Here is a 26,039-nt window from a genome sequence, read left to right on the forward strand (position 1 = left end):
AAGTAAACATTAAGGCTATATAGCATGGAAGCAGGTAGGAAGTGCTATACATAGGGGAAAATAAAGTGGTAAAGGAGGCAAGAGACCAGTAGAGTGGGGTGTCAGGAAGGCTTCAATAATAAGGTCATGTTTGAGCAAAGATTGAAGGATGGGAAGGTGTCTGACATGCGGCTTCTGGGGAGAAGCCTTCCAGGCAAAGAAAAGAGCTAGTTCTGGGCCCCAAGTTGGAGGATGCCTGGTGTGTGGGAATAATAGCAAGGAGACCAGTGTAGCTGCAGCAGGGTGAGCGAAGGAAGGGGTGAGAAGCAAGAAAGAAGTGCAGGGCAAGCTCACGTCAAACAGAATGAGCTTGGGCTGTTGTGCCCAATGAGATGCAAAGCCCACAGACAGTGTTTCCCTGCACTTGACAGGATCTAGCTCCCATTCCAACAAATCCACTAGGGCTGCTGTGTTGGAAATGAGGTGGGTAAAGGAATTCTGGCTTGGAGGGCTAAGAGGGGAGGCTCAGAGCAGAGTACAGCAGTGCAGATGGCGAGAAGGGGGTTGCGTTCTACTAACTCTTTGAAGATAGAGCTGCCTGGATTCGCTGATGCATTTGAAGTTAGGAGTAAGAGACAGGAATCCAAGCTGGCTCCAAGGTTTTCAGCCTGACCACTGCACTGTAGACTTGCCACATACTGAGATGGGGAAGACTGCTGCGAAGAAATGGAGCAGCATTTGCAGCATTATTTGAAAATCTGGATAGTCATCCCTTCCTATATGGATTTTCCCAAACATGTGTATCAACTGGGACTTCTTTGACATTCCAATTTGGAATCAAATTGTCAAAGTTTTTGCCATTCAAGCCATGGTTTATGCTATGCAGGATCCTCATGTGGATGTTGTTGTTTGTAAAGCACTTAACACAGAGAGCACTGTGTAGTAAATTCTCAGTAAATACCATCTATGATTAGAAGTTTTTTGTACTGCCAGGCTGTATTAACAATGATGCTATTATGCATTTATCAAATGTTCTATTTCGATATCTAGTTTTACTAGGTGCAAACAAACCAGAAAAGGAGGTCTCATATTTTTTCTGTAGTACAAAAAAAAAAAAAGGAGATTAAAGACAAATCATCCTGGGAAATGGGCAAGTTTTTTGTTAGTTGCAACAGCTAGCTTATTAAAAACATAAAACAAAGGAAAACTTTTTTTTAGGTGATTTCCTTCATCCTGCAGTTGCCAAACTAGGGGCACACAGTGATATGTGCAAAGTCTATGTGCTAACCAATGACGGTGAGGACTTGAACCCAGATTTTAGTCTCCTGGCCCTCAGCTACTTGGACCACAATATGTTACCTCTTTTGTTTGGGCCAAAACCCAGTTTGTACAAAGACTCTACATGTACAACTGCTTATTATTCATCGGAGCTATAAAGGCGGCTTTCTCCCTTTCTCCCTCTCTCTCCCAATTGTTTGTACTATTATTTGATGTACGGACAGAAAATGAATAGAAGTCGTAGCAGTGTGACCAGAGCTGTCATCTTTTTGCCCAAAGTTAAAAAGAGTCAAAATAGCCACCCACCCACAGAGCAGAGATCTAGAAATGTGTGGGTAATTCAAGTCACCTGGTACCATGGGCTCTGCAGGTGTTTGTAACACACACCCTACCCTTTACTGGTAAATGGTTTCCTGGTGTTTCATTTAGTCCCAGTGTCACTGCATAAAGAAGGAAATCTCAGACATCAAAGGAAGAAAGAAGATTAAAGGATCCCAGCACTTTAGAAACAAGACCTTGTCAGCTCTACCGTTTACTCTCCTGCAATGCTCCCCCTCGCCCAACCTCAAGCTAAGTGACCAGGAGAGCGTGCACAGATCTGGTAGGCAGATGTTGGAATATAAGTTGGCTGTATTACAAGTTGTCATCTGTACACATGTACACACATGGGGGAGGGGCAGGCAAAGAAAGTGGTTTGGGGTTGATGCTAAAACAATGGCATCAACTCATGATGCAGAGACCCGGGAGAGGAGGGGGTGCTCTAGTCGGGGCCTGCAAGACCTTTCAGTGCAGTTAGACTATGATATTGGCGTGAAACTTGACTTGCATAGGAATTAACCTATGCATAAATCTCTGTCCATGTGTCAAGAACATCGGGCGCTATACAGCCCTGTATTTAAAAGCACCTCCAGTCGTCCTAAAGGAAGCCCTCTTACCTTTGATACTGATTCATACCTTTGAAACTAATTAATTCAACAGTGAACGGCTACTCTCTACCAGGCATGCTGTGTCTGACCCGTGATGAGAGATACCTCTCCTTCTGGCATTTTGCAAGTACAAACTTCACACAGTTTTCATAGTTTCTCAGGCAGGCTGGAAGAGATAATATGCTTTGCTAATTAAGAAAAAGGACTGATTTTCATCAAGCAATAAAATTCTAATCTACATGGTCATTTTTAAGCTGACAAAGTGCTTTCGAGTATAGGTTTTAATTTTGATGCTGATCCAGCCTGTGAAGCAGAGAAAGCAGACACCTCCTATTAGCTTATTTTGTTTAAACATATAACATCCCTGTTTGAAATTAGCAAAATCTAAAATTAGAAAATAGGACACTAGGCAACTCAGCATAGCACAGCGTTCTGAAAGTATGGGCTCTAGACCGGCAATATCAGCATCACTTGGGAACTTAGTAGAAATGAAAACTCAGCCCTCACCCCAGACTTCAGTGAATCAGAAACTCTGAGGTTGAAGTGCTACCATCTGTGGTCTAACGTGTCCTGCAGGCGATTCTGATGTAGGCTGAAGTTTGAGAACTACTCTGGTAAGGAGCACAGCATTAGAATATCAGGGTTCTGTATCTGGATCAGGCATTTACTCTCTGGAGGTTACTGAACAGCATCTGAGTAACCCCCCTCCCTTGTAAAGCAGAAGTTAGTGATGCCAAACCAATCTGCTTATTGGGTTTGGGGTGGAAGGGCTGTATTTTGAAGTGATGGAAATGTTTTGGAACTAGATAGAGGTAGTGGTTGCCCAACACTGTGAATGTACTAAAGGGCACTGAATTATTCATCTAAAAATGGTTAACTTTATTATATGTGAATTTCACATCAGTAATTTTTTTTTTTAAGAACTGCCTACCCAACTCACCTCCCTTGTCGGATGAGAAAATGTGCCTGAAGGCTCGGTGCCAACCAGAAGGTGCTCTGCAGATGTGAGTTTGTGGGAAGGCTATTCAGAGAGTAACTATTCTTAGCTACTTTTATTTTTCCTGAAAAACAGAGAGCCCTGTCATTTCAATTAGACATTAGCAAGGGTTGCCAAATAATGTGGCTTTTTAAAGAAAACATTTTATCTTTATATTACTTCTCAAAGCAGCTGTCATGGGATGAATTTGGTGTGGGTGGAGGGGAATACCAGCTGAAACTCATGTAGCTGGTATCAAGAGATACAATTCTACAGCTCCAGGTCATACATACAATTCTAGTTCTTCCAAAATCAAAACCAAACAATTAGGATACTCCAGGTACTTAGAAAATGTCCCCTCAGTCTGATACCGAGTCTTTCCTTTTGCCATTCTTTTCTAAGATAAGGGGATTCCTGTGTGCTCCCTGAAAAGATGACCTGAGAATGTCTTGTTACCATCTTGGTGTGACCAGCCACATGAGCACTGGCTTGTGTCTGCCCTCTGTGATTCTCTTACGGGCAGGAACCATATCTTATGCATCTTTAACCCCCTAAGGTCCCTACATTAGCAGTCCGGTAGTAAATACTCAATGGATGGCAATGGCCTGGAATGGGTGATTTCCTACGAGCTCCTGGGTTAATTTTCACTCTGGAGACTGGACCTTCAGAGCTGGAGCACTCATTCATGAATACAATGAATGCAAAGCCACCTCCACTTAGTAAATTGTGAATAGTCCAGTTCAGGGAAGCTCAGAAGTTTATTCACGCTATCGGGGGTCTTGGTAGCCTGATGCAGCCTTATCAGAGGTTGCCTTTTCAGCCTCTCCAAGGTGAAGTTGGAAGCGGGAGGAGAGAATTTTGACTGCATGTTGTCAGGATGCTGTCTGTGCTCTCTGTGTAGAACCAAGGGATTTCAGATGGTGCCTGGAGTTGGCTGCTCCGTGAAGATTAGATTTAGAGTTCTGCCTAGTTTACAGGAATTCTTAGTTTTTTTCTCTACTAGAAATTTCAAATGTCGACAAAAGTAGAGAGAATAGTATGAATGACTCTCCCCATGTGCTCATCCTGTAGTCCAGTCGTTTTAAACTCATGCATAATCTCACTTCATCCTCACTGTCCAACTCATCTCCACTTTCTGCAAGGCATTTAAAAATAAATCCTATATATTATATTATTTATCCACAAATATTTCAGTTGTTTCTTTAAAAGAACTTAATTTTTTTTTTTTTTTAAATTTCCTTTAGAGAGAGAGAAAACAGGGGTGGAGGGGGAGGGGTAGAAGGACAGGGAGAGAGAGAATCCCAAGCGGATTCCCTGCTGAGTGTGGAGCCCAACAAAGGGCTTGATCTCATGACTCTGAGATCGTTACCTGAGCCAAAATCAAGAGTCAGCCACTTAACTGACTGAGCCCCTCAGGCGCCCCAGGAGAAAAGAAATTTTTAAAAATAAGTGCAATACTATTATTAGAACTAAAAATTAACAACACTTCCTTATAATCATGAAATATCCAGTTAATAGAATTCTCAAGTGCTTACAATTTTGGAACTTAGCAAGAAGTGATTACCATCAAAATTTGTGATTTGTAATGAAGAATGGTCTTCATTCATTATAAAGGGGCATACTGATCAAGTACCTAGGCAAATTGTGAAATCATTTGGGTAGAAAGCACATCTGCAAAATATCTGTAGTTTCCAGGAGCCTGTTATTTTTAGGGTCTCACGAAAATATGTGCAGTTTGTAGAGTAGCTCTAGCCACTGTGGCATCTGTTAGCAGGAGGAGTGTTTTTGGCTGGTCAGATGGTGGATTTAAGGCTACACGGCTGGGCTGAGGTTATGTGGAGAGTTACTGAACTTTAGTGAGAAATGCGAAAAGCTCATCCTCACCACACCCAGGTTATGCACCCAAATTCCCAGACAATTTTTGTCTTATTTTCGGCAAAGTCTGTCCTCAATGAAAACCATACAGCTCTATCACTGGAAACACATTTTTGCCTTTGATCGGGTATTGGTTGGGACTCAGCAGCGAACTAGCCAGACAGCAGGACATAGATGTGCATTATTACCCCATCTCTGTATATCCAAACATGTTTATCTAACAGGGGAAAGATCGCCCTGCGGATAGTACCAGAACAAAACATATGGATGTAAAATAAAATTCTCCCTAGAGTTCTCCAAACATATGCTGGCAGTTGTGACAGAGAGAGCTAATTTGTTAATACTGAAGGAGTTTGCTACTTTGAAGACAAATAGCTCTATGTATGATTCTTGCTAAATATTGATATTAATTATTATTCTATAATCAGTAACTGGCTGATTACTCTTTTAGCTGATTCATTCTGTGAAGCTGTGTTTTAAAGAGCTGTGATTTCTTTTTGGAAGGTTCCCAGAAAGCAGAACTGGACTTTCTATCAAATTTGCTGTTAGTTATTAATGTGTCTCTATAAGGAAGGCATTCTAATGTTTCTTGGAATCATCATTTGCAAGTTGTAAACAGTTTTCAGTGTACCATTTACAAAACCATAGCTACAACCCTCGTTACTATGGCATGAGTAGTCTTACTTCAAGAGCTGATTCTTGATTTTTCCAGACCATCCTGTTTAAAATCCCAGGCAGAATTTGATCAGCATGTATTAGGCAGTGCTGTGCTCAAGGAGAGGAGATGAAAAACAGCACATGACCAGATCCTTATGCTTTTGATCTGCCCTCAGAAAGAGCCTGGCTAGTGCACTGGGTTTTGTAATAAAAATCACTTCATCCAATGTTAATGTGGAAACAACTTGACTTGCTTGTGTGAATGAAGTTCTGGTGATCTCATTTAAACCCAGGAAATGTTATAGTCAGCCCATAATCCATCCTGTCTGATACCTGCTGTGCCCAGGTGTGGCTGTGTCTTTCCTTTTTCTATGGAATAAGGGGATCCAATCACTCTAGTCTCTAGACTGGGAAGCTAAACTGTACAGGAATCATATAGAGACTCAGCTTTTTAAAATACACAGTGACATCCCTGCTTAGACTCAAAACATGTAGCAAACATATAATTTGGAAAATTTAACCTAGAAAGTAGAGTTTTTATTTCTTACCTCTTTCTCCAGGCAATAGGCCCATCTCATGGTTTTATGAATACCAAATACGCACCTAGCTTAGGCTAAATAGAGGCCTTCATAAATTTCTTTAAGTTTTTAAACTTGGGAGTGGGTGTGAAAATTGTACAGGTGTCTCTACAATTCTAATGTGGGACACAATGAAGGGAGCTGGATGGGTTTGTATAAGAACTATAGACATGATTTGAAACAAATTTGGTTAAAATCTAGAAGCATTGTCCATAATTTCTGGTAAAAATTGACATGCTCATGAGACTTAACTAATTTAACATGGCTGGTGAGAACCTTGTTTCCTCAAATTGTTTAAGATCATAAACAAGTCAGAAATCCAATAAATGCTTTGGTGGGGGCATTCCATGAGGCACACATTTGGAAAAATTGCTTTCATTGTTATGTACTGGTTGCTATATTGCTGTGACTAAGGTGTATCAAGAGACAGAATCCACTTAGCATTCTACCTGTGTACCTCCAACATGTGGAAAAGAGGGGAAGCTGTCATGAGCTACTCGCTCACCTTCTTGCTTCTTTGCAATAGTATGTCATAGAGGTGGGGTTAACTATGCAAACTATCAAATATGATCCACCAATGAGAAAAATAGTAAGAGCTAAAGGCAAAGAAAATTTAGGAAGAAACATTTAGGATGGATTGTCACCAGCTTTATCTGATCCTCAGAAGTACTGAGTCATAGTTTCCAAGCCACCAAGAGACTTAAACAATTGCTTGAGGACAATTAGGAAAGAGGTGAGATCCAGAGTGAGTGCTGTGAAGGACCAGTAGGTTAGCATGATGGTTCTGGCAGAGACCATTGATACTACTTAGAAATGAAAGAGTCTACTTTTCATTTTAGATAATTTACATGTGAAAAATACCATCATCTACAGGAATGTAATATAAAGAAGATGTCTGATCGTACTTGAAAATGTGAATCTGAGGCTTCACATAAAATATAAAGCCAAGTCGCTGGCTGGAAAATTACTTATCAACCAACCTCCTTTCTTCTGAAACACATATGATGTCCTTAGGGATACAGTGCTAGATGAGAGATACAGTGCTAGATGAGAAATGGTTTATCTAGAATGTAGCTGATTTTTAAAAATCCATTTCAAAATACATACAAAAAAGTCACCATGTAATTTCCAAGTTTTTGTAGTTTTTGTTTTTTTTTTTTACCATCTTTTGATGGGTACTTATGTGAGCATTTTTGTCAATTCATGGTACAAATTTCCAAACAGTTTTACAACAAAACCTCATTCATTAATTCGTTACTAGGCAAAATGCAGAATGCTGTTATTCCAGGCACAATGTGACCACTGAGGATACAGAGGTGAAAGATGATTTCTGTAATCAAAGAATATAAAGAAGGCAGAGGAAGAACAGAGCATAGTCTATATCGTGGTATAGATAAGCATGAGGTGTTAACAGGGAGCAGATAAAATGAAACATCCAAGTCAGCTGGTCGTGAGGAGCCAGCCCAGGTTTTCCCAAAGTAAACTTACTTGATATAGTCTCTGAACAGTGAGTTGGATTTATTTGGATGTGAAGTAAATGGAGGAAAGGTATTCTTGGCAGAAAAAAAAAATGTGTATAAATGCTGAGGCCTGAGGGTATGGCTAATGGCTGTGCAAGTAGCCCCATATAGCTGGCATGTGTAATGCAAGTGCTGGGAAGGGAGATGGGGATCATATGTCATGCTAAGAACAAAAATGTTTTCTGTTCATCTTTATTGTGACACAGCTGCCTCCTTCAGTTCAAACAAACAGGACAGATTTCAGATAGTATTCCAAACATAGTTCTGGAAACTTTTTAGAGTTGTATGGGAGGGAAAACAAAATTTAAGAAAAGTATAGGATTACAGATCAATCCTAGCAAAATTGTCTAAAAACTCTATTAGCCATTGGGCTAATGATTTCTATTTCATTTGTTCACCTCGACTTCTGACAAGCCAATAGCACTGGGGTTGTGCTGAGGTGGTACAGCTTCCCCCGGTCCTCAGGGCCAGGTGTGTTGGGGGAGTGGTCCTCCCTTTCCTAGTTGTGCTCCACTTCTATTTCCCACCCTCCCTCCCCTGTCTCACATTTTAAAGCCCCGTATTTTCCACAGAGTATGGAATGTGAGGCAGACACAGAGGTGTTAAAAAGTGTCCAACGCCAGTACATCTGGGGATTCTTAGCAATGAACAAGGGCCAACAAAGGAAGCAGCAGAAATCCAGAGGAGCATACTTGCTGCACAGGCTAGAAGGACAGAGGGATGGAGGGGAAGTGACTTAAAACTAGAGACAGGATTTCATTTTTTTCCATCTAGTTACAAATCTTCTGACCTCCCTTGCACTGTGGAGAATGTGCTGGTCACCACAGCAAAGCAGATGTATGGGATGTGGGTGGCGTGGGGGACCAACGTCTTCAATATGTTTTCTTCAGGATTACTAACACATTGAATATGTCATCACAAGATGTACCACATTTCTGAGGCTGAGATTTGAACACTAGGGGCACACAAACCAAAGAATCTGTCATCTGGCTTATAATTTTCTCCCTTTCCAATCCTGTAACAAAGCATTTAAATAGAATTTTTCGATAGAAGTAGATTATACACCAATGAGTGATGTCTTTATGCCACGCTGTTTGCTTGAATAAGTTCCATTGTCCTTTTGTGCTGACCTTCTCTTCCTTCTTCCACACAGTAAGAATTTAAATTAGTTCATGGGGGTAGAAGGCTGGTAAGTAAGACCACGTGTGTATTGAGATATCGATTGTTTTTTGGAAAAGAATTTTATTTTAATAAACAACATGTGGTCACATAATTGCTATTATCAGACCCTAAAAATAAAAGTACTCTCCAAGCTGGGGCTTTTGAACCCAATCATCTTGCAAATGTCTGAAATAAATGAGTAGCCTTAGTTATTGTAATTTTATCCATCAGGAAGTCAGGCAACTATTCTACCCAGATGCTTTAACCCTTCTGTTATGTTAGAGACCCTGAGACTGGTTCCAACTCTATCCAACACAGTTTGCCCCGAACTTTGGAGCTCAGAAATGATGATATGAGTCTATTTAGTGTGCTCCTCTTGTGAATTTCTATGTGAGGCCTGTCCCATCAACTGAACACTCTGTAAAAGTAAAAATGAAACCTGGGCACAGGGCACAGATTCTTAACCTGTTTTATAGGCTATATAAATATTAGCTCGAGATCACTAGAGAAGGACTCAAGCTGGGAAATGGGAAAGAATAGGGATGGGAAAACAACGGATTAAATGCCTTCCGTTCTTTTCTCTTAGTAAGAGATAAGTTGGCTCATCCAAAGCTCGGGAGTTAAAGTCCTTCACCCAGCTGCACATGTAACTTGCATTTAGTCCCTCCATATGTCACTAGTGTGTCATGTCCTAATGATTCCAGTCCAAGAGACTTCACACATTGACTATTTATTTTCTTCCAAATGGCAGAGGCAGAAATAGATGAGTTATTTAGGCAAGATTCTTGTTAAATTTGTGAACCACCTCTGCATTCTACTTTTTTCCCCTTTCTTTTTCAGTAATTTTTTTAAAAGATTTTATTCATTTATTTGTGAGTGAGAGAGAGCATGTGCAAGTGCATGGATTGGGGAGGAGGGCAGAGAGAGAGGAAGAAGAAGCAAACTCCCAGCTGAGCTAGGAGCCTGATGCAGGGCAATCCCAGGACTCTGGAATCATGATCTGAGCTGAAGGCAGATGCTTAACTGACTGAGCCACCTGGGTGCCCCTGGATCCCACTTTTTTAATCAAAATATCTTTTAGTCAAGTCGATCTTTGTGTCTGTCATGATTTAGTAAACCTCTTGCTCCAACCCTCTGGAGAATCACGTTGGGCCATGCTTCTTCTCAAGTCCTTGCTTCTCTTCCCAGCACACCTTGAGGGAAATAATGCTGCCTGCCTTCTTGTTCATGACTCTAAATTTGAATGATAACATTTTCTATTTTCAAGCAATATTTATACAGAGCTTAAAATAGTTCTTAATTAAGAACTGAGTGTTTTCACCACAAATGGATATTGAGGATTATATTGTGTTGTGACTTTTCCATCTTCCCAACCATAAAAGAATGAGCTTTTCAATTTTATTAGCTTCTATCAACTGTTTCCTCAAAATCAGAATACAATGTGGCAAGTGGCCATTTGATTATTTGTCTAGCCTAATTCCTAGTGGAGATGGAAGAGAATTAAATGAGATTGGAGAAGTATATAGTTTGATATTCTACACTAAATGAATAACTTTACTTCAATTAAGTAATCGAATATACTTCAATTAAGTAATTGTTGGAGCAATGGATTGTTTATATATAATTTAAACATATTAATAGTCTGATTCTGCTAATAAGATGATATCAATAAAACAAAACAGAAAATTTTTAATTAAGAAACTTCAGTCTGGATTCTTGATACTCTTGCAAGACGTTTTTGCCTCGAAGAAACCCAAGTTCTTCTAAACCTTCCTACTACAAAAACTATGAAACATAAATTAGCAAGGAATAAGAAACTACCTTGAATCTCATGAGATTAGTTCTTTTAAAATTATATTAATTTTAATAGATAATATAGGCATCTAGTGCAAATTAGAAAATGTTTAAAGGACTTCACATGGAAACTAAAATTTTCCTCTTTTCTCAGTTCTCTGTCCTACCTTCCCATGGGTAAATTCTGCTATACATTTCTTGATTTTCTGAAGTAATACATTGGATAACTTTTGTACACACACACACACACACACACACACACAAAAACATGTATGTGTGTGTATATATACACACTCATTAACCTATATCTTCACTAGATTTTTATTCTCATTTATATACCATGATATTACAAGTTAAAAATGGCTCAAACTCATGTAACATCTAAAATTCCCAAGTGTTTACACTTGGGCTCAGAAATAGTTACTAACACAGACCTATTCTGTAATTGTAAGGAAGGTCTTTTATAAACAACAATTTGAAAGTGTGTTAAGTTTTCATAACTACCTGGGCATCAGTATTTAAATTTTGAATATGATTTTTCATGGGAAAGGGAATTTGATGCTCTACAAGAAATAGGAAATAAAAACACACATCATCTATTTACCATACTTGATATGGGGAGGAAAAGTACTTGTTTTGTAAAGACCCACAGGATACAAGATACAAAGAAAACTGCAAAGCTGTGTATTGCCAACAAGACACAGGTGTATACCACATGAGGATATGAAACAATCCAGCCACAATGCGTGTGTTGACAGCTCTGAGGCTACACTGTGTTTCTCCCAAAGTGCACTGGTGTGTTTGTTACGTGTTACTTTATTTTTCCGTATAGTTTCAGAAATTCTCAAGCCTATCCCTAAGCACAGTGGCTACGTAGTAGGAGTTAAAGATGAAGCTGTTGGGAAATAGTTGTCAGTGAATCTCTTACTTAGATTCATGTGTCAGGGAACCAATTTCCCACTTAGACCGTGTCTATCTGAAAGATAATATTGAGTCCATATCTCATATGGACTAGACATTTTCTGTATGAGATATATACAAGAGGCATCCTTAATCTTTGCAACAATTCTATAGAGCAACGTTTCCCTATCTTACCTTATCTATGATCACCAGGACCGGATTTTATTAATAATACAGACTCCTGGACCATATTCAGTTCTACAAAATTAGAGTCTCTGTGAGAAGGAGTCTGTGAGTAAGTAGTTTTTAAAGAAACCCCATGAGATTTTAAAGATTAGGTAAGTAGGGAAATGCTGCTGAAGGTAGGAATGATATGAGTCTTATTAAGGAGGAAACTGAGACTCTGTTAAGTAACTTACAACAATGAATAATTCAAACAGCAGTATGACTCCAAAATTCTTCCTACCACGTTACCTTTCTGAAGGTCATGAGGTCAAGAAAATGTGTAATGCTACACTGAAAATTTTATATTGTAGACATCCAATCCTGGATTTGGAAAAAAACTTGAAATTGTGTGGCTTCTTCCTCTGCTTTGGTTAGAGCAATTATACTCCACCAATAGCCAAATTACAAAAGTCTTTATAATTATATGTGGAGGATAAAGGGCTCCAAGAATTGCTGCAAAAACACTCCCAAGATGCTGCTTTTTGAACATGGGACAGAAATGTTTTTGTCCTGTCTATTCCAAATGAGGGGAAAATGGGTCAAAAACGGAGGAAAAAAATCAAGCAAACTAGAAGGTGTTGAGTTCTCTAGATGCTGAGACTGTGTGGAAAGGGTTGGCTTTGCCTATTGCCTTATGATCAATAGCAACAATGTACATGTTACAGTTGAGAATGTGTTCTGTGTTCTAAGTTGAGAATTCCCAGGAATCTCCTTGCAGCTTAATGAGATACAGAGAACAAGGCAGAAAACCCAATTTAGGGAGGACCTTGCCTTGATTTCATAGAATTATTGTTTCTTAGGATTTCAGTGAGGCTCCCTGAATACACTGGGGAAGTTAATGGGCCACTGGCAGAGATCCATCTTTCCTAACTTAAGATCCAGGCAGCATTAGCAGAATTCTCCCAGCTCTGGACTTCCATGTCAAAAACCAAATATCTAACAACTCCAGCCCTAAAATGAATCTGTGGAAAAGGTACTCAAAGGTTTTCCATGGTGTGCACAGCATGAATGGTTTTCAGGAAATCAATTTCCATATCCTTAACTCCCATGATTTTTTTTTCTTAAAGTTGTCTGGGAATGTGCCTGTGTTTACAATAAGTCTTTTGCCATTTTATGTGGAAAGAAAGGCAAAATCGTCATGCATTCCAAATCTTGATATACTGCATTAACCAGCAGTATAAAACCTTTTATAGATGACAGACTAAAGTAAAATTTGCAGTTTTGGTTTTAACAAAGATGTTCTTAATGGTTGATTAGGATATCCTAAACAATCTTTCCTTGTCTTGTCAATTCTTTAAAAGTGAAGCTTGGTCCTGGCTGGAAAATTCTGGATACAGAGCATCTAAAAATAGTTGTGATGACTTGTATATTTTAAGAGTTAACTGGACGTTTTCTAAAACCAATTTTCTCTAAGAAAAATATCCATGGCTGTGTTGTGACTTATTTTAGGATCAGTATGCATTAATCAATCAGGTAGGTAAAGGCTATTTTTTTTTGAATCATGTCAAATTACTGTGAATTTCACCTTATAATCATATTTATAAAACAAACTAAAATTATGCTGAAAAATTTTACATGTCAAATGTGTGAGGATATGTACTATTTTAGGGATGGTGCAGGGAAAATGTTTGTAGATCACAGAACTGGTTGTGTCTGGATTGATGCTGGTGTTCAATAAATAAGTAAATAAATGTTCAATAAATAAATCCAATAAATAAACAACTATTGGATATTGAATGAATACCCAAACAGCCGCCTTAATGAACCCATGGCACATGTCTGGGTCATGAAATATCTGAACTTCTTCCGTCCAGTTTAATGAAGCTCAGTCCTCCTGGCCTTATGTTCAGGAATCCTCAAAGATACACCCTTATCCCCTAGAGGTAATTGTGGATAAAGGGAAAAATCCCATGGCACAGCCTTTGGCATGTAGTATACAACAACACATTAGCCAGATTGAGTTCCATGTCCCCGCACCTCCGGAAGTTGCAGTCTTAAGGTTTGACTTTGAAATCACCACCTTAAAGGATAGCAAACCTTGCATATACATTGAAACAGAGAACTATCATATGGAACGTCAGGGCAAGAGAAGATCATCTTTTCTTTAAGGACCTAGGGGAAGCCAGTCTGATGGCGTCAATTTCCCAGCAATTGTCAGCCTTCTGCTATGTTCTCTTTGAGACCCCAGACATTCTAGTCCCCAGCACTTTGCTGCTACCTCCTTCTATCCACTTGCCCCAAATGTTTTTCATTCCCACAGCTGGGTCGTCCCCCTGCAGGCTTTCTTCTGCCTGCCCAGCTGATGATGTTTTTCTGGCTCCAGAAAACTTCCGATTGTTACAAACAGTGCTTGCGGGGACAAAGGATTGTCCCGATTAAAACAATAACAACAAAACTAGGACGGTCTTGCAAGAATCCGGATGGGTGGCCAGCCCATATGAACACTATGTGATGTCTCTCTCTCTCTGTCTCTCTTTTTTATTCTCCCCATCATTAAACAGGAACAAGGTCATTATTTTGAAAACTCAGGAGTTACACTAAGGTTTTAGTTGTGACCAAAGTTTTGTTCAGTAGCTGGTGCTGCTGAGATCCCTAAAACACTTTTTTTCTGTGTCATTATTCTTAGGGGTCTGATTCCGTCATCGTCACATCTGTATGTTTAAAGGGATGGGCAGACCTGAAAAATTAGAATAAATTTCATCCCAAATCTTAATCTCAAATTAACAGGTCTTTTTCTCCCTGCAGTTTTGAGAATAATTGGAAAAAAAAAAAAGGCTCAATTAGTTCAAATAAGATGGAGTTACATTTCATTTTATTTCATTCTTTAGAATATTATTTAATTATCCCTAATTGCATGATGGGCCTTTACTTGTAACTCTGATTACATTGAGTTTAAGGGGACACAAAACTGTTGTTGAGAAATGAAACGAGAAAATGTTGTTTACAATATTTCCCGTGTTGTCCGCCAGTATTCTCTCTATCCAACAGCTGCACCAGGACATGCTGTTGGTATTTGGAGCCTTCTAGAGAGAGAAGTGGCCAAGTTTATTTTTCTCATCTCTGAATTTGGCACACAGGTCAGCACTGAAAACCCCTTATCTATGTGTGGTTCAGATTGTCACGAGTTAGTTCTCTTCATCATCATACCTTGTAGGGAGGCCAGAAAGCCAGGGCAGGACCCTGAATCCCCAAGTTCTCTGCTTCTGAGCACATAGGACTTAACTGCAGAAGTTACTTATGCTCTCTTTATTTCATTGCTAGAATTTTAAATAATGATTCCATATTAGCACAGAACAGATATAAAAAAATCCTTTATACTAAAAAGAAATGCTCATATTTGATGGACTTTGTTTTCAAGCTGTGTCCAATGCATTCACTCTTTTTTTAGTTCATGTCTAACTAGTGTTGCTATTTACAGAAATCATTCTATTTTTAGCATAGAAAAGGGGTTGGGCAAAACTTCTTTGTTTTTTGGCCTGATCATGGACAGCTCTCATATATTTTTAATTCACGGCCCATCATCTGCTATTATTAGGTTTCTCAAATGAACCCATCTCCTAATTGGACTGAGGCTAAGTCATGAATGATTTTTGTGTCAAGGAAAGTATTCCTGGATGCTCATACTGCCCCATGTCACCTTTCCTCAGACTGCTTATCTAGACAAGTCAATGAGGAACCATGCAAATTCACTATTAATACTTTCCATAGCAGGTAAAAAATATTGTTCTTCTTTTTAATTTATACAAATAAATAACAGGGAAGCATATTATTGCTTTTGTTAAATGGAAAGGTAGACTAAGATACTCAAATTCATTTTTTGTATGCCATAAAAACATAATCAGATGGGAAAAGCAACAGGCTTTTGAGGCTGAAGTAAGCAGAAAATAAAGATTTTTCTATGGGAAAGTTTCTGAATGGCACTTCTGTTAATGTATATAATTCCCTTCAGTGGCCTATTAATGCCACAGTCATCACTACTTCAGGATCATCCGTAACTACTTTAACCACATACTTCCCTCTCCCTTCTCTCTTTCTCTCTCTCTCCCTCCTTCCCATTCTACCTCGCTTCCCCTCTTGCCTGCTATGATAGCATTTGCAGACATTTTTAAGGGGGAAATGTGGGAAGAAACTAGCAAGCTGCAGAGAACTCATCCTTGAGACGAAAATGTCTTATTTAAAGCTCTTTATTAACAAATAATGTATTAGGCTGAAAAAATGAGAACAGCTATTAATGGTTTAGATCCATATTTTCCCATGTTCTGTGTTTTGTTACTAATGGTCATGCCAAAGGAAGCTATATGGCTGAGTAGATCTGGTTTGGAGACAATGATCTCAAAGTGAAGCACACTCCCGTCTTCTTTGCTTTCCCAAAGATCTGCTTCAATCAATTTGTCTTATCATTTATTTTATTCATATTTGAAGGCTGTTTATTGGAGCAAGGAGTTTTATAAGCATACTAGAAGCCATATAATATAATCTTGCATTTTGATTATTAAAATTTTATTTCAATTGTCAAAGAATTGCTCTTAATATTATGTTCTGGGATTGCATTTCAAGTGCAAGATCACATTAACAATATTTTTTTTTTAAAGATTTGCATTCTTTTTTTTTTAAGATTTTATTTATTTATTTGAAAGAGAGAGATCACAAGTAGGCAGAGAGAGAGAGAGAGAGGAGGAAGCAGGCTCCCTGCCAAGCAGACAGCCCGATGCGGGACTCGATCCCAGGACTCTGGGATCATGACCTGAATCGAAGGCAGAGGCTTAACCCACTGAGCCACCCAGGAGCCCCAACAATAATCTTTTATTACATAAAATTCTGCGTATTTTTTCTGCCTGTGTCATTTCTACTTAAATTGGCTTTAAATAAAACTGTAAAAATAGCATAATAACACTGCATTTCCTCTAACATATTTTATCTCTTAGACCAAGTAAGCTTTCCTCTGAAAAACTTGTGAGAATTTTACTATGATACCATTCAAACAGAGGACTACTATACATATTACTTTTTTGCAATATCATCTGCATCAAATATTTTCTTTTACAAAAAAGATTTTATTTATTTTATAAAGAGAGAGAGAGAGTGGTGGGGGAGGGGCAGAGGAAGAGGGAGGGGCAGAGAATCTAAAGCAGACTCCATGCTGAGTGTGGAGCAAATAGTGGGGCTCGATTTCATGACCCTATGATCATGACCTGAGCCGAAACTGAAAGTCAGATGCTCAACCAACTGAGCCAGCCTGGTGTGCCATGCTTCAGATATTTTCCATCTCAAGCATTTTCCATTTCCCCCAAACTGAGAATGGGAAGTTAATGATGTATCTTCCACAATTTTCTGTAAAATGAACTGCTACTTTTAGCAAACAACTTGCTTTTTACCTTATAGACTATTGTTTTTATTTTTTTTTTAGGAATGGAATTAAGTATTATTCTATAATCAGAATCCCTTGAAGATTTGTTGTTTGTGTTGCAAATTGCTTATGATGTTTTAGGTAACACATGTTTATTTCCATTGAAAGAACATGACCTATTTTTCAGGAAGCAAAAAAAAAAACAACAAAACTTGTAAACATCAAATGTTTCTTGCAAAACAATTTGATGAAATAAATGTAAATGAATCAGAAACATGTGAATTGTATTTCACTTAAAATTAATGGGTTTAACTGTGAAGGGAGTAAAGTGCTTGGGGGAAAGAGTGTGGCAAGGCGGGAAGTGACATTTGTTTTGTTTTCATCAGTCTTGGAATCTTGAAAAATGGACTAATATTCTGAATTTAACCTCATTCAGATTCTCTATTAAGCCTAATGATGGAGATCCAGAATGGGACAATAGTATGAAATTTCATTTTATAGCTTTATTTGGCTACGATTATAATGTAGGCATCAAACATGACCACCATATAATCCTTCAAAAGCACTTGCAACTCGAAATTTGTTATTTTCCTCTTGTAATCAAGTTGAAAGTGTATTTTTCCCGCTGTAGAATATGTGAAGTCTTCAAACTTACATATCAGCTTCGCATTTATTTCCTTTGTTAAGCTGAAGAGGATCTGATGGAAACAAAAAACATGGGGACACTGAATGTAGCCACACATAGCAGAAGGGCGGGAGGCAGGAGGAAGAGAGTGTAAGAGATGGAGAAAAAAGGGGAAAAGAAATAGACCATGCATGCAGACCTAGGTCACCAGACCTTATTTCATAAGCAAAGTACTCAAATCCCATTACTTATTTGAGAGTCGCAAGAACTTTAGGCCATAGGTTTGCATTCATACCATTTATTCAGGCTTAAAAACAACTACATAGCTTCTTTTTACTTTTTGTATTTTTTCAATTAAAAAAAAATCCATTACTCTGAAAACAGGAAAGAACTACAAAAAGAAAAGAAAAACAACTTATAAATAAGTCTCCCTGTCAACATGCTTCAAAATATGAGGAAGTTTGATGTGTGGCATGGCAGTTCAATTTCTCAACTCCGTCTCTGCAGACAGGGATATTTTGAGTGTCCTGAACACTTCCAAGAGGCAAGGAGTACATAAGAGGAGCGTGTATTTTTATTTTGGGCGATCATCTAGAGTACTGTTTAATTAGCCTCACATGGTGAGAAATGGAGACACTGGGTCCTTTCTGTATAAATTGAAGGCACTGTAGGCCATAGGGCTCTTTTTATATGTAAAGAGCCTTCCTTTTCATTTCCTGAGAACACTATGTCATTGGAGTTGAGCATTTCCCTTACCACTCAGAACCCCACTGCTGCTCATCTCCTGCATTTGGAATAAGGACCCTGCTCCTTGATTTCTTTGTGCCAAACGGCTTGTTACTTCCATTCTAGAAGTGGTTCTCTGCCATGATCTTCATGGGCAGAATTTGTGGAGAGTCACTCTTAATGTATTTGTTCCCTAATGAGGCAGGAGATGTGTTTTAGCTTCTAGCACAGTCCTTTGTTGTTTTATTTAAACTTCTTCTCATCCAGTTTAGCAGAGGAAAAATGGAATAGTGAAGCTCTTTCATTTACACCATAAATCAGTGTCATTATTGCAATTACAACTATTTCTGAGCCCCCAAAGTTACTCTTAAAAGCTCTACGGACTCACACAAAATATAAATCCCAGCTCCAAAGTTGTGTCATCAAAAATACTGGAATAGCATCAACTCTATCTTTGTCCCCACCAACAATCAATATTTATAAGGTCCTCGATGAAGGAAATGTCTCTATGTAGGATCCGTGCTCAGACATGATTTCAATGGCACATTTCCTTTGACCAGAAACCTACTGTGGTGTATTTCCTACCATGATTTCCCGCACTGACTTTTCATAAGTGTGACAGAATCTAATCTACTTTGCATTTGGTGTTGTTGTTGCACTTTCTGACAGGCCTACCCTTGTAGCAGTGATAAGGAATGTGAAATTGGGAGATACTGCCACAGTCCCCACCAAGGATCCTCGGCCTGCATGGTGTGTCGAAGGAAAAAGAAGCGGTGCCATAGAGATGGCATGTGTTGTCCCGGAACCCGCTGCAATAATGGTAAAGATCTAGTTCAGTGTCAACGGGCCTCTTTCTTTTTATGTAGGAGGCATGCCTAGCTAATTCAACTACCTTCTCCTTAACCAGACCCCTGAAATGCAAGGAGCCTTTCCAAACTGGCAGGGATTGGATCATGGTTTAGATAGGTGTATGGTTACTTGGATTACCTCCCCAATTCTAGTTTTCCTGGGCTCTGATCTCTATTTCTACATTTTATATTCTATGGCAATCTAGGATTTGCCATGCTGAAGTGTTTTATATGAGTATCTATAAACATGTAAATGAATACATGTGAGGAGAGCAAAGAACCTGCTGTGATTTAGCTACACGGTGATGAGTCCTTCCAGGTGGATACCTTGACTCTTATATTCAGGGTGTCTTCTTTTAAAGGCCCCACCCTGCACCACACTCATAGTGAAGGAGTGAGTCCTTCCTCCAAGCAGAGACGCAGGAGTTTGTTCCTCAGCCTTTCCATAAGCATGACTTCACCCAATCTCAATGAATTTATAGGGAGACAATTCAGCAATAATGATGAAATGACATCATCATTTCATCAATGACTCAAGGACAACACAGGATAAAACCATTAAAAAATTACAGAAGGTGATCAGAAACATAAACGTAGTCATAGAAACCAAGATAATCAGACTTCTAGCTGTATACATGCTCCTGACCTCTGGGCAGAGTCCTATTGAAAGTACCTGGGACAGGTGAAGGGAAGAAGACCTCATGCCATTAGAGATGTCTATAATGTAGACTAAGGTTATATTTTTGATGAACAAAGGAAACTGGATCCTGAAGATGGATATCTGGTCAGACATTTTAAAAGTACAAGTAGCTAATATTCATTTAATACTAAGTCATTACTTTAAACACTTTACCTGTATTCACAACTTAATGAAGTGTTTTTATTCCTATTTTTGCCCACAGTCACTTGGTCTTGAGAGAGACGAGATTCAAATTAAGGAAGCCTGACTTAGGTTCAGCGATTTAACTCTATTTCATATTATGTAATATGATTCAATATTATTTATGTAAATAAGAGAATAGCTGAATGAAGAGAGGATAGATAGATGATAGGTAGATAGATAAAAAGATAAGAGATAGCATCACACCTCACATCAGCACAATGGCTGGATAAGCATCGGACTTTATAGAGTTGAATCAGTCTAACTTCTTATTTGCTATCTCCAGGCATCTGCATCCCTGTCACTGAGAGCATCCTAACCCCTCACATCCCAGCTCTGGATGGCACCCGACACGGAGATCGAAACCATGGTCACTACTCAAACCACGACTTGGGATGGCAAAATCTAGGAAGACCACACACTAAGATGTCACACACAAAAGGTAGGAAATCTATAACTCTACGCTTACTTTTTCTTGTTTGAAGAGAAGTAGAATTAAAATATTCATAATTCATTGCATTGGGTTTAGGAAAAAAAACAAGGAAGTTACTTTGTTGGCAAGATTTTAACTGAATTTATTAATTATTAATTTTTAGGATGCTGGAGGTTTCTAAGAGCTGTTAAATTGTTAGGAAATATATATTGTGAGAACTGCAGCACCCCTGATCAATCATGCCATTTTCTAAACAGTCCTCCCTTTAAATGTTTGCAGTCATATGATTACATCCCTAAGCTTTTGAATCTTTTTCTCACCTTTACAGAAATTTTATTTCACTAAACAACCACATAATACACTATTTATAGACCAACTTATCAAAAATAATTGGTTTCTAGTAGGTTTATATGGTCATAAAATCCCCTTACTTGCATCAAAATATTTGGGAAGCCTAATCACTAACAGTTAAATTTGAAAGCATGAAATTATTGAACATTACTACTAATAGTAAAACATTGAAGGCATGAAACACATCTATCTTTAAAGGAGGCTTCTTTCAAGTGTGTTCTGTGGAGCATCAGTCTTTTAAGACATTCTGTGAATAAAAGTGTGCTGTGTTCAAGAGTTTTGTAATAATGCATCTCCCAGTTTGAGAACTTTATATAATTGGTATATTGAAGGCTCTGAGAAGCCCAACAATGAGGAAAACTGGTTAACGTTTTTAAACACCATGTGTCCCCATATTTCTTGACCACAGAAACATTTCCCCACATTTTTATGTTCTGCAGAGCTAGTGGACTATAGAATACCTGACCTATTCATCAGATCTGGAATAGTAATGTTGCATGGATAGTGCTAAAAAGATTGACAGCTCCTCTGCAATTATCCCTTGTCTATGCTCCCTGAAACCTATGCCTTTACCCAGTCTCCTATTTCTATTCCACCAAATTCACATGCATTTGTCATTACATGAGTATCCTTCCTTATTCCAATAGATGGCTATGTCACAGTACAGTTTCAAAGTTACTAATAATTTTATAGTTTTATGTGTAATTTTCTGATGGCAACTAGGAAGAACTCTTATGACAATGGCTAGAGGGTCGTGTCCGTTTCTCACAGTGGGACTGGTTCCTTCAGGGATGACAGATAATCCTTTAGACCAGGATTGACACATTATGGCCTGTGTGCCAAGTCTGTCCTACCGCCCGTTTTTGTAAAACAATGTTTTGCTGGAATACAGACTTGCTGATTCATGTAGGCATTACTTATGTCTGCTTTTGTGACAGCAGAATTGAGGAGTGATAGATCATATGGGCTAAAAAGCCTAAGTATATACAATCTGGCAAAAATACAGAGAAGTTTATTGATCCCTTCTTTATATAGGTGACACATCAACCCAGCTGTGATGTGTGTTTGCTCTTTGTTGACTTGGCCATTTTTTCTGAATTAAATATCCAGATTTGTTCTTCCACATGTTTAAACGATGGGCTCTTGGTTGACTCTGGAGCTGTCTGCCTTTCTCTACTCTGCTCTGACTCACAACTCTTTAGATACTGAACGATACTAGGCTCCCTGTCCGGAGGGCCTTTGGGAGTCCAGTCCCAGCGAGCGATTGCTGGCCCCAGATGCTGACATGAACTTTACCTTTGGATCCTCCAGTCTGAATGTGGTAGTGGCTTCCTGCTCCGTTGCTTTACCATCCTCTGGTCCTTCTTAGCCCTGCCATGACCTGCATGCCTACTTGTCTGCATTAAACATCTTCTGTCTTAAGTTTCTGTTCTCCTGGCTAGACACTGATACAGGGTTTTAGGCGTCCCTGAGAATTTTGGCATTCTCCTTGAAACAGAGTTTATTTACACCTTCCAAGAAGGTATCAAATTAATTACCTTGAAAGTAGTTCTCTTTATTTATTTTTCATTCACCTCATAAACAAAAATGATCAGAGAAATATCTAAGAGCAGACCATGCCAAAGTAAAGAGAAGATGAAACACAGTCCTAGCTCTTCATGAAATTTGTTATTCAGATGGCAACTAATCAAAATAGACAATAACGGATTGACATGATTAGAGAGAGAGAGTCAAGTGATAGGAATCCAAGACTTTCCATCATAAATGATAACTTCTTGGAAGACAGTACAAGTAAAAGTATTATATGTACCTCTGATTGCAAAGTAGAATTTTTTTCTAGTGTCATGGTAATATCTTTTGTTCACCATCTCTGCAGGGCATGAAGGAGACCCCTGCCTACGATCATCAGACTGCATCGAAGGGTTTTGCTGTGCTCGCCACTTCTGGACCAAAATCTGCAAACCAGTGCTCCATCAGGGGGAAGTCTGTACCAAACAGCGCAAGAAGGGCTCTCATGGGCTGGAAATTTTCCAGCGGTGTGACTGTGCAAAGGGCCTGTCGTGTAAAGTATGGAAAGATGCCACCTATTCTTCCAAAGCCAGACTCCACGTGTGTCAGAAAATATGATCACCTCTGAGGAAAATCATCCCTAGCAGACTGTGAATCTGTGTATTTAATGCATTATAGCATGGCGGAAAATAGGATTTGGATCTCAGAATGATGGCTCAAATAAGGAAAGTGATAAGAATATAGAGATGACAGAGAGAGAAAAAAGAAAAGAGAATAAGCAGATGAGAAAGGGGTAACAAATATAGTACAACTGATGCATTTCCATGATGCAGCTTGTTCATGTAAATAATGTACACGTTTGTGAAAATGCTGTTACTGAAAAAAAAAAAAAGCACACAGTGAAAATTACTGACGAATACCATACAACTTTCCAAGAGTTTAGGTTGTGCTGGAGGATCAGTTTCCTTCAGATTGGTGATTGCCTATAGAAATAACCTAAAAGCCTTATTTCTAATTCAAAGTTATAGTTTAACAAAATAGTCCCTTGGCATACAATAGGTTCTAACATAAAAAGCATTGTTAAATAGGAAATGAAAGCATGGAACATAATCTGCAACACAGAATCACCTTTGCATTTGGGATGCTACTTCTATGGCTCAATGAAAGGTCTTGGTAGACAAGAAAAAAAGCAGTCAGTATTTTCCAAATCTCAAAATAATTGCAAGGCTTTTATGAATGCCTTTAGGAAAAACCAAACTTATTTTGCTTTCAACTGTTTATTTACATTTTTCAAAAGTTGATTTTCACTGGTAATTCCCAAGAACCAGTATAAGACAAAACAGTCCATTCTCATTCTAAAGGAATGGCATTGCACATTTTCTTGATTGTATGATTCCAACCTTGAATATATTTTATTTTCCAAAGTATCCCAATTAATTGTGAATAGTAAAGAGTGGAATTTCACAGATTGCAAAAAAATTGTAAGGTGTCCAAGATACAGAATCAACACTAACAGATTGTTATTTTTTGAAGCTTTGGCATTCTGTGTGTTTGATAGAATTAGATTGGTAAACCCATTTATTCTTTACACATGTAGCAGTATAGTCAGGAAAAGCTGAAAACAGAAACTAATCTGCATTTGTGCTGCACTGAGGGACACAAAGGAAATGGACAAAACTTCGTCAAGTGCCCAGGTTTTGGCAACATGTCCATCATGTATCTGAAGCACAAACTGACTATTCATGTTGGAATCCCAAGGCTGCACAGCCTAAATGAAGTTTTCCATGGGATATGCTACCACAATATTTACTATGCAGATGAGTTCTGTGTAGGTCACTAGTTGACCTCAAAATATTTATTTTATATTTTTTGAGGTCCTAAAATAATATGAGGAAGTCTCATGAAATAGACTCCCAGGGCAGGTAGTATCTTAAGGTTCTATTGTCCTCCATCAACTTCTAACTTGTCAATGGCACCATCTGAAATTTCTGTACCAATATCTCTCTTTAATAGCTGGGTTTTTCTTTTTTTGTTTTTGTTTTTGTTTTTTGCCAAAGATACCATTTCTGTTTTCTGCAGCCATTGAAAGTAAAGAATATACATGGAATAACTTGTAAAATCTACATATTGCTAACCTGTAGAAACCACAGTTTCCAAATTCCAAGTTCCAAAGGTAATTCCAAATTACCTTTTTTTACTTTGCTCATCTCTAAATATTTATGTCTAGAGCATAAGGCAAAAAATTATCTTACAGTTATTACTTTTGACCTTTTTGTTTATAGACTGCAAGTCACTCCTTAATTTTCTCTTACTTAAACCCCTTCTGAAGTTTCAAATTCAAGTTTTCCCAGTAGAGATTAAATCTGAGCCTGCATGTCTATTAAGAATTTCAGCTTTCCATACACATTTACAAGGGTGATTAAGATTCACATTTTTCCACATGTCTGCTAAAACAAAAATTAAAAGCTAATCTATCCAAGAACCAAAGTCTGTGCAAACATGTTTCTATAAGCTTGGCAACATGAAAATGGAACGTTTCAGTCAAACATTTCCTATATAACAATCACATTCACAATCTGTTTTTTGCATTAGTTCCCTATGTACATCCCAAAATTATTATTTGAAGTAATTTATTTACAGGAAATGTTAATGAGATGTATTTTCTTATAGAGATATTTCTTACAGAAAGCTTTGTAGCAGAATATATTTGCGGCTATTGACTTTGTAATTTAGGTAAAATGTATAATAAGATAAAATATATTAAATTTTTCTCCTTCAAAAATGGAATTCAAATTTCCTTGTGTTTTGCTTTTGAGAAAAACTTTCACAAAATCATAGATTCTAAGAGTTCAAATGGACAATCTGATTTGACAGTTGGGGTAGGAATCCTTTGGATGACATCACCATGAGATGACCCAAGGCAGTTTATTATCACTAAAGGCAGTTTATTCATGGCACGACAGATGTAATTGTTAGAAAGTTACTGTTTCATTAAACTAAAATATTCCAGGCTGTGCTTTCTACCCATTTATTCCTACTTTGTGTTCTGGAACATCTTGGAACAAGGACTCTCCACAAACTTCTTCAAAACACTTGAAGCCACCTAGCCTATTTCCTATAATCTTCTAGCCTGATTAAAATCTCCCCAGAGATTCCAACATGCTGAGCATATTGGTTCATTCCCCAATGGCACAATGAAGCCATAGAATATCTTTATTTCTACATGGATACAGACTGAGTTATCTGGCCCTAAGTGAACTCCCAGCTACACCTGGCAAAGTCTTTCCTCTGCTTCCTAAATACAGAGATGTCAGGAGTCTTTGATAAACAGAACTCACCAATTTTGAGACTGGGAGTGGTTGTAGAAGCCCATGTTGTGTTAGAGATGTTAATGGGCTGGAAATGTGGGAAATAAACGTTCTGTGACAGTGGGATGGATTAAGTGTAGCTA

General features: G+C 38.3%; 1 protein-coding gene across 1 annotated transcript in view; it reads left to right on the plus strand.

The window, feature by feature from the left end:
• DKK2 (dickkopf WNT signaling pathway inhibitor 2) overlaps positions 1 to 25,290 on the plus strand; it is a 98,925-nt gene extending 73,635 nt beyond the window's left edge. Inside the window, exons 2-4 of the mRNA XM_045997251.1 lie at positions 19,237 to 19,387; positions 20,582 to 20,737; positions 22,956 to 25,290. Coding sequence (XP_045853207.1) covers positions 19,237 to 19,387; positions 20,582 to 20,737; positions 22,956 to 23,206 — 558 coding nt within the window. The 3' untranslated portion in view covers positions 23,207 to 25,290. The remainder of the gene's footprint in view (positions 1 to 19,236; positions 19,388 to 20,581; positions 20,738 to 22,955) is intronic.
• Positions 25,291 to 26,039: the final 749 nt, after the last annotated feature.

This window comes from Meles meles, chromosome 2 (assembly GCF_922984935.1).
Source record: "Meles meles chromosome 2, mMelMel3.1 paternal haplotype, whole genome shotgun sequence".
Lineage (NCBI taxonomy): Eukaryota > Metazoa > Chordata > Mammalia > Carnivora > Mustelidae > Meles > Meles meles.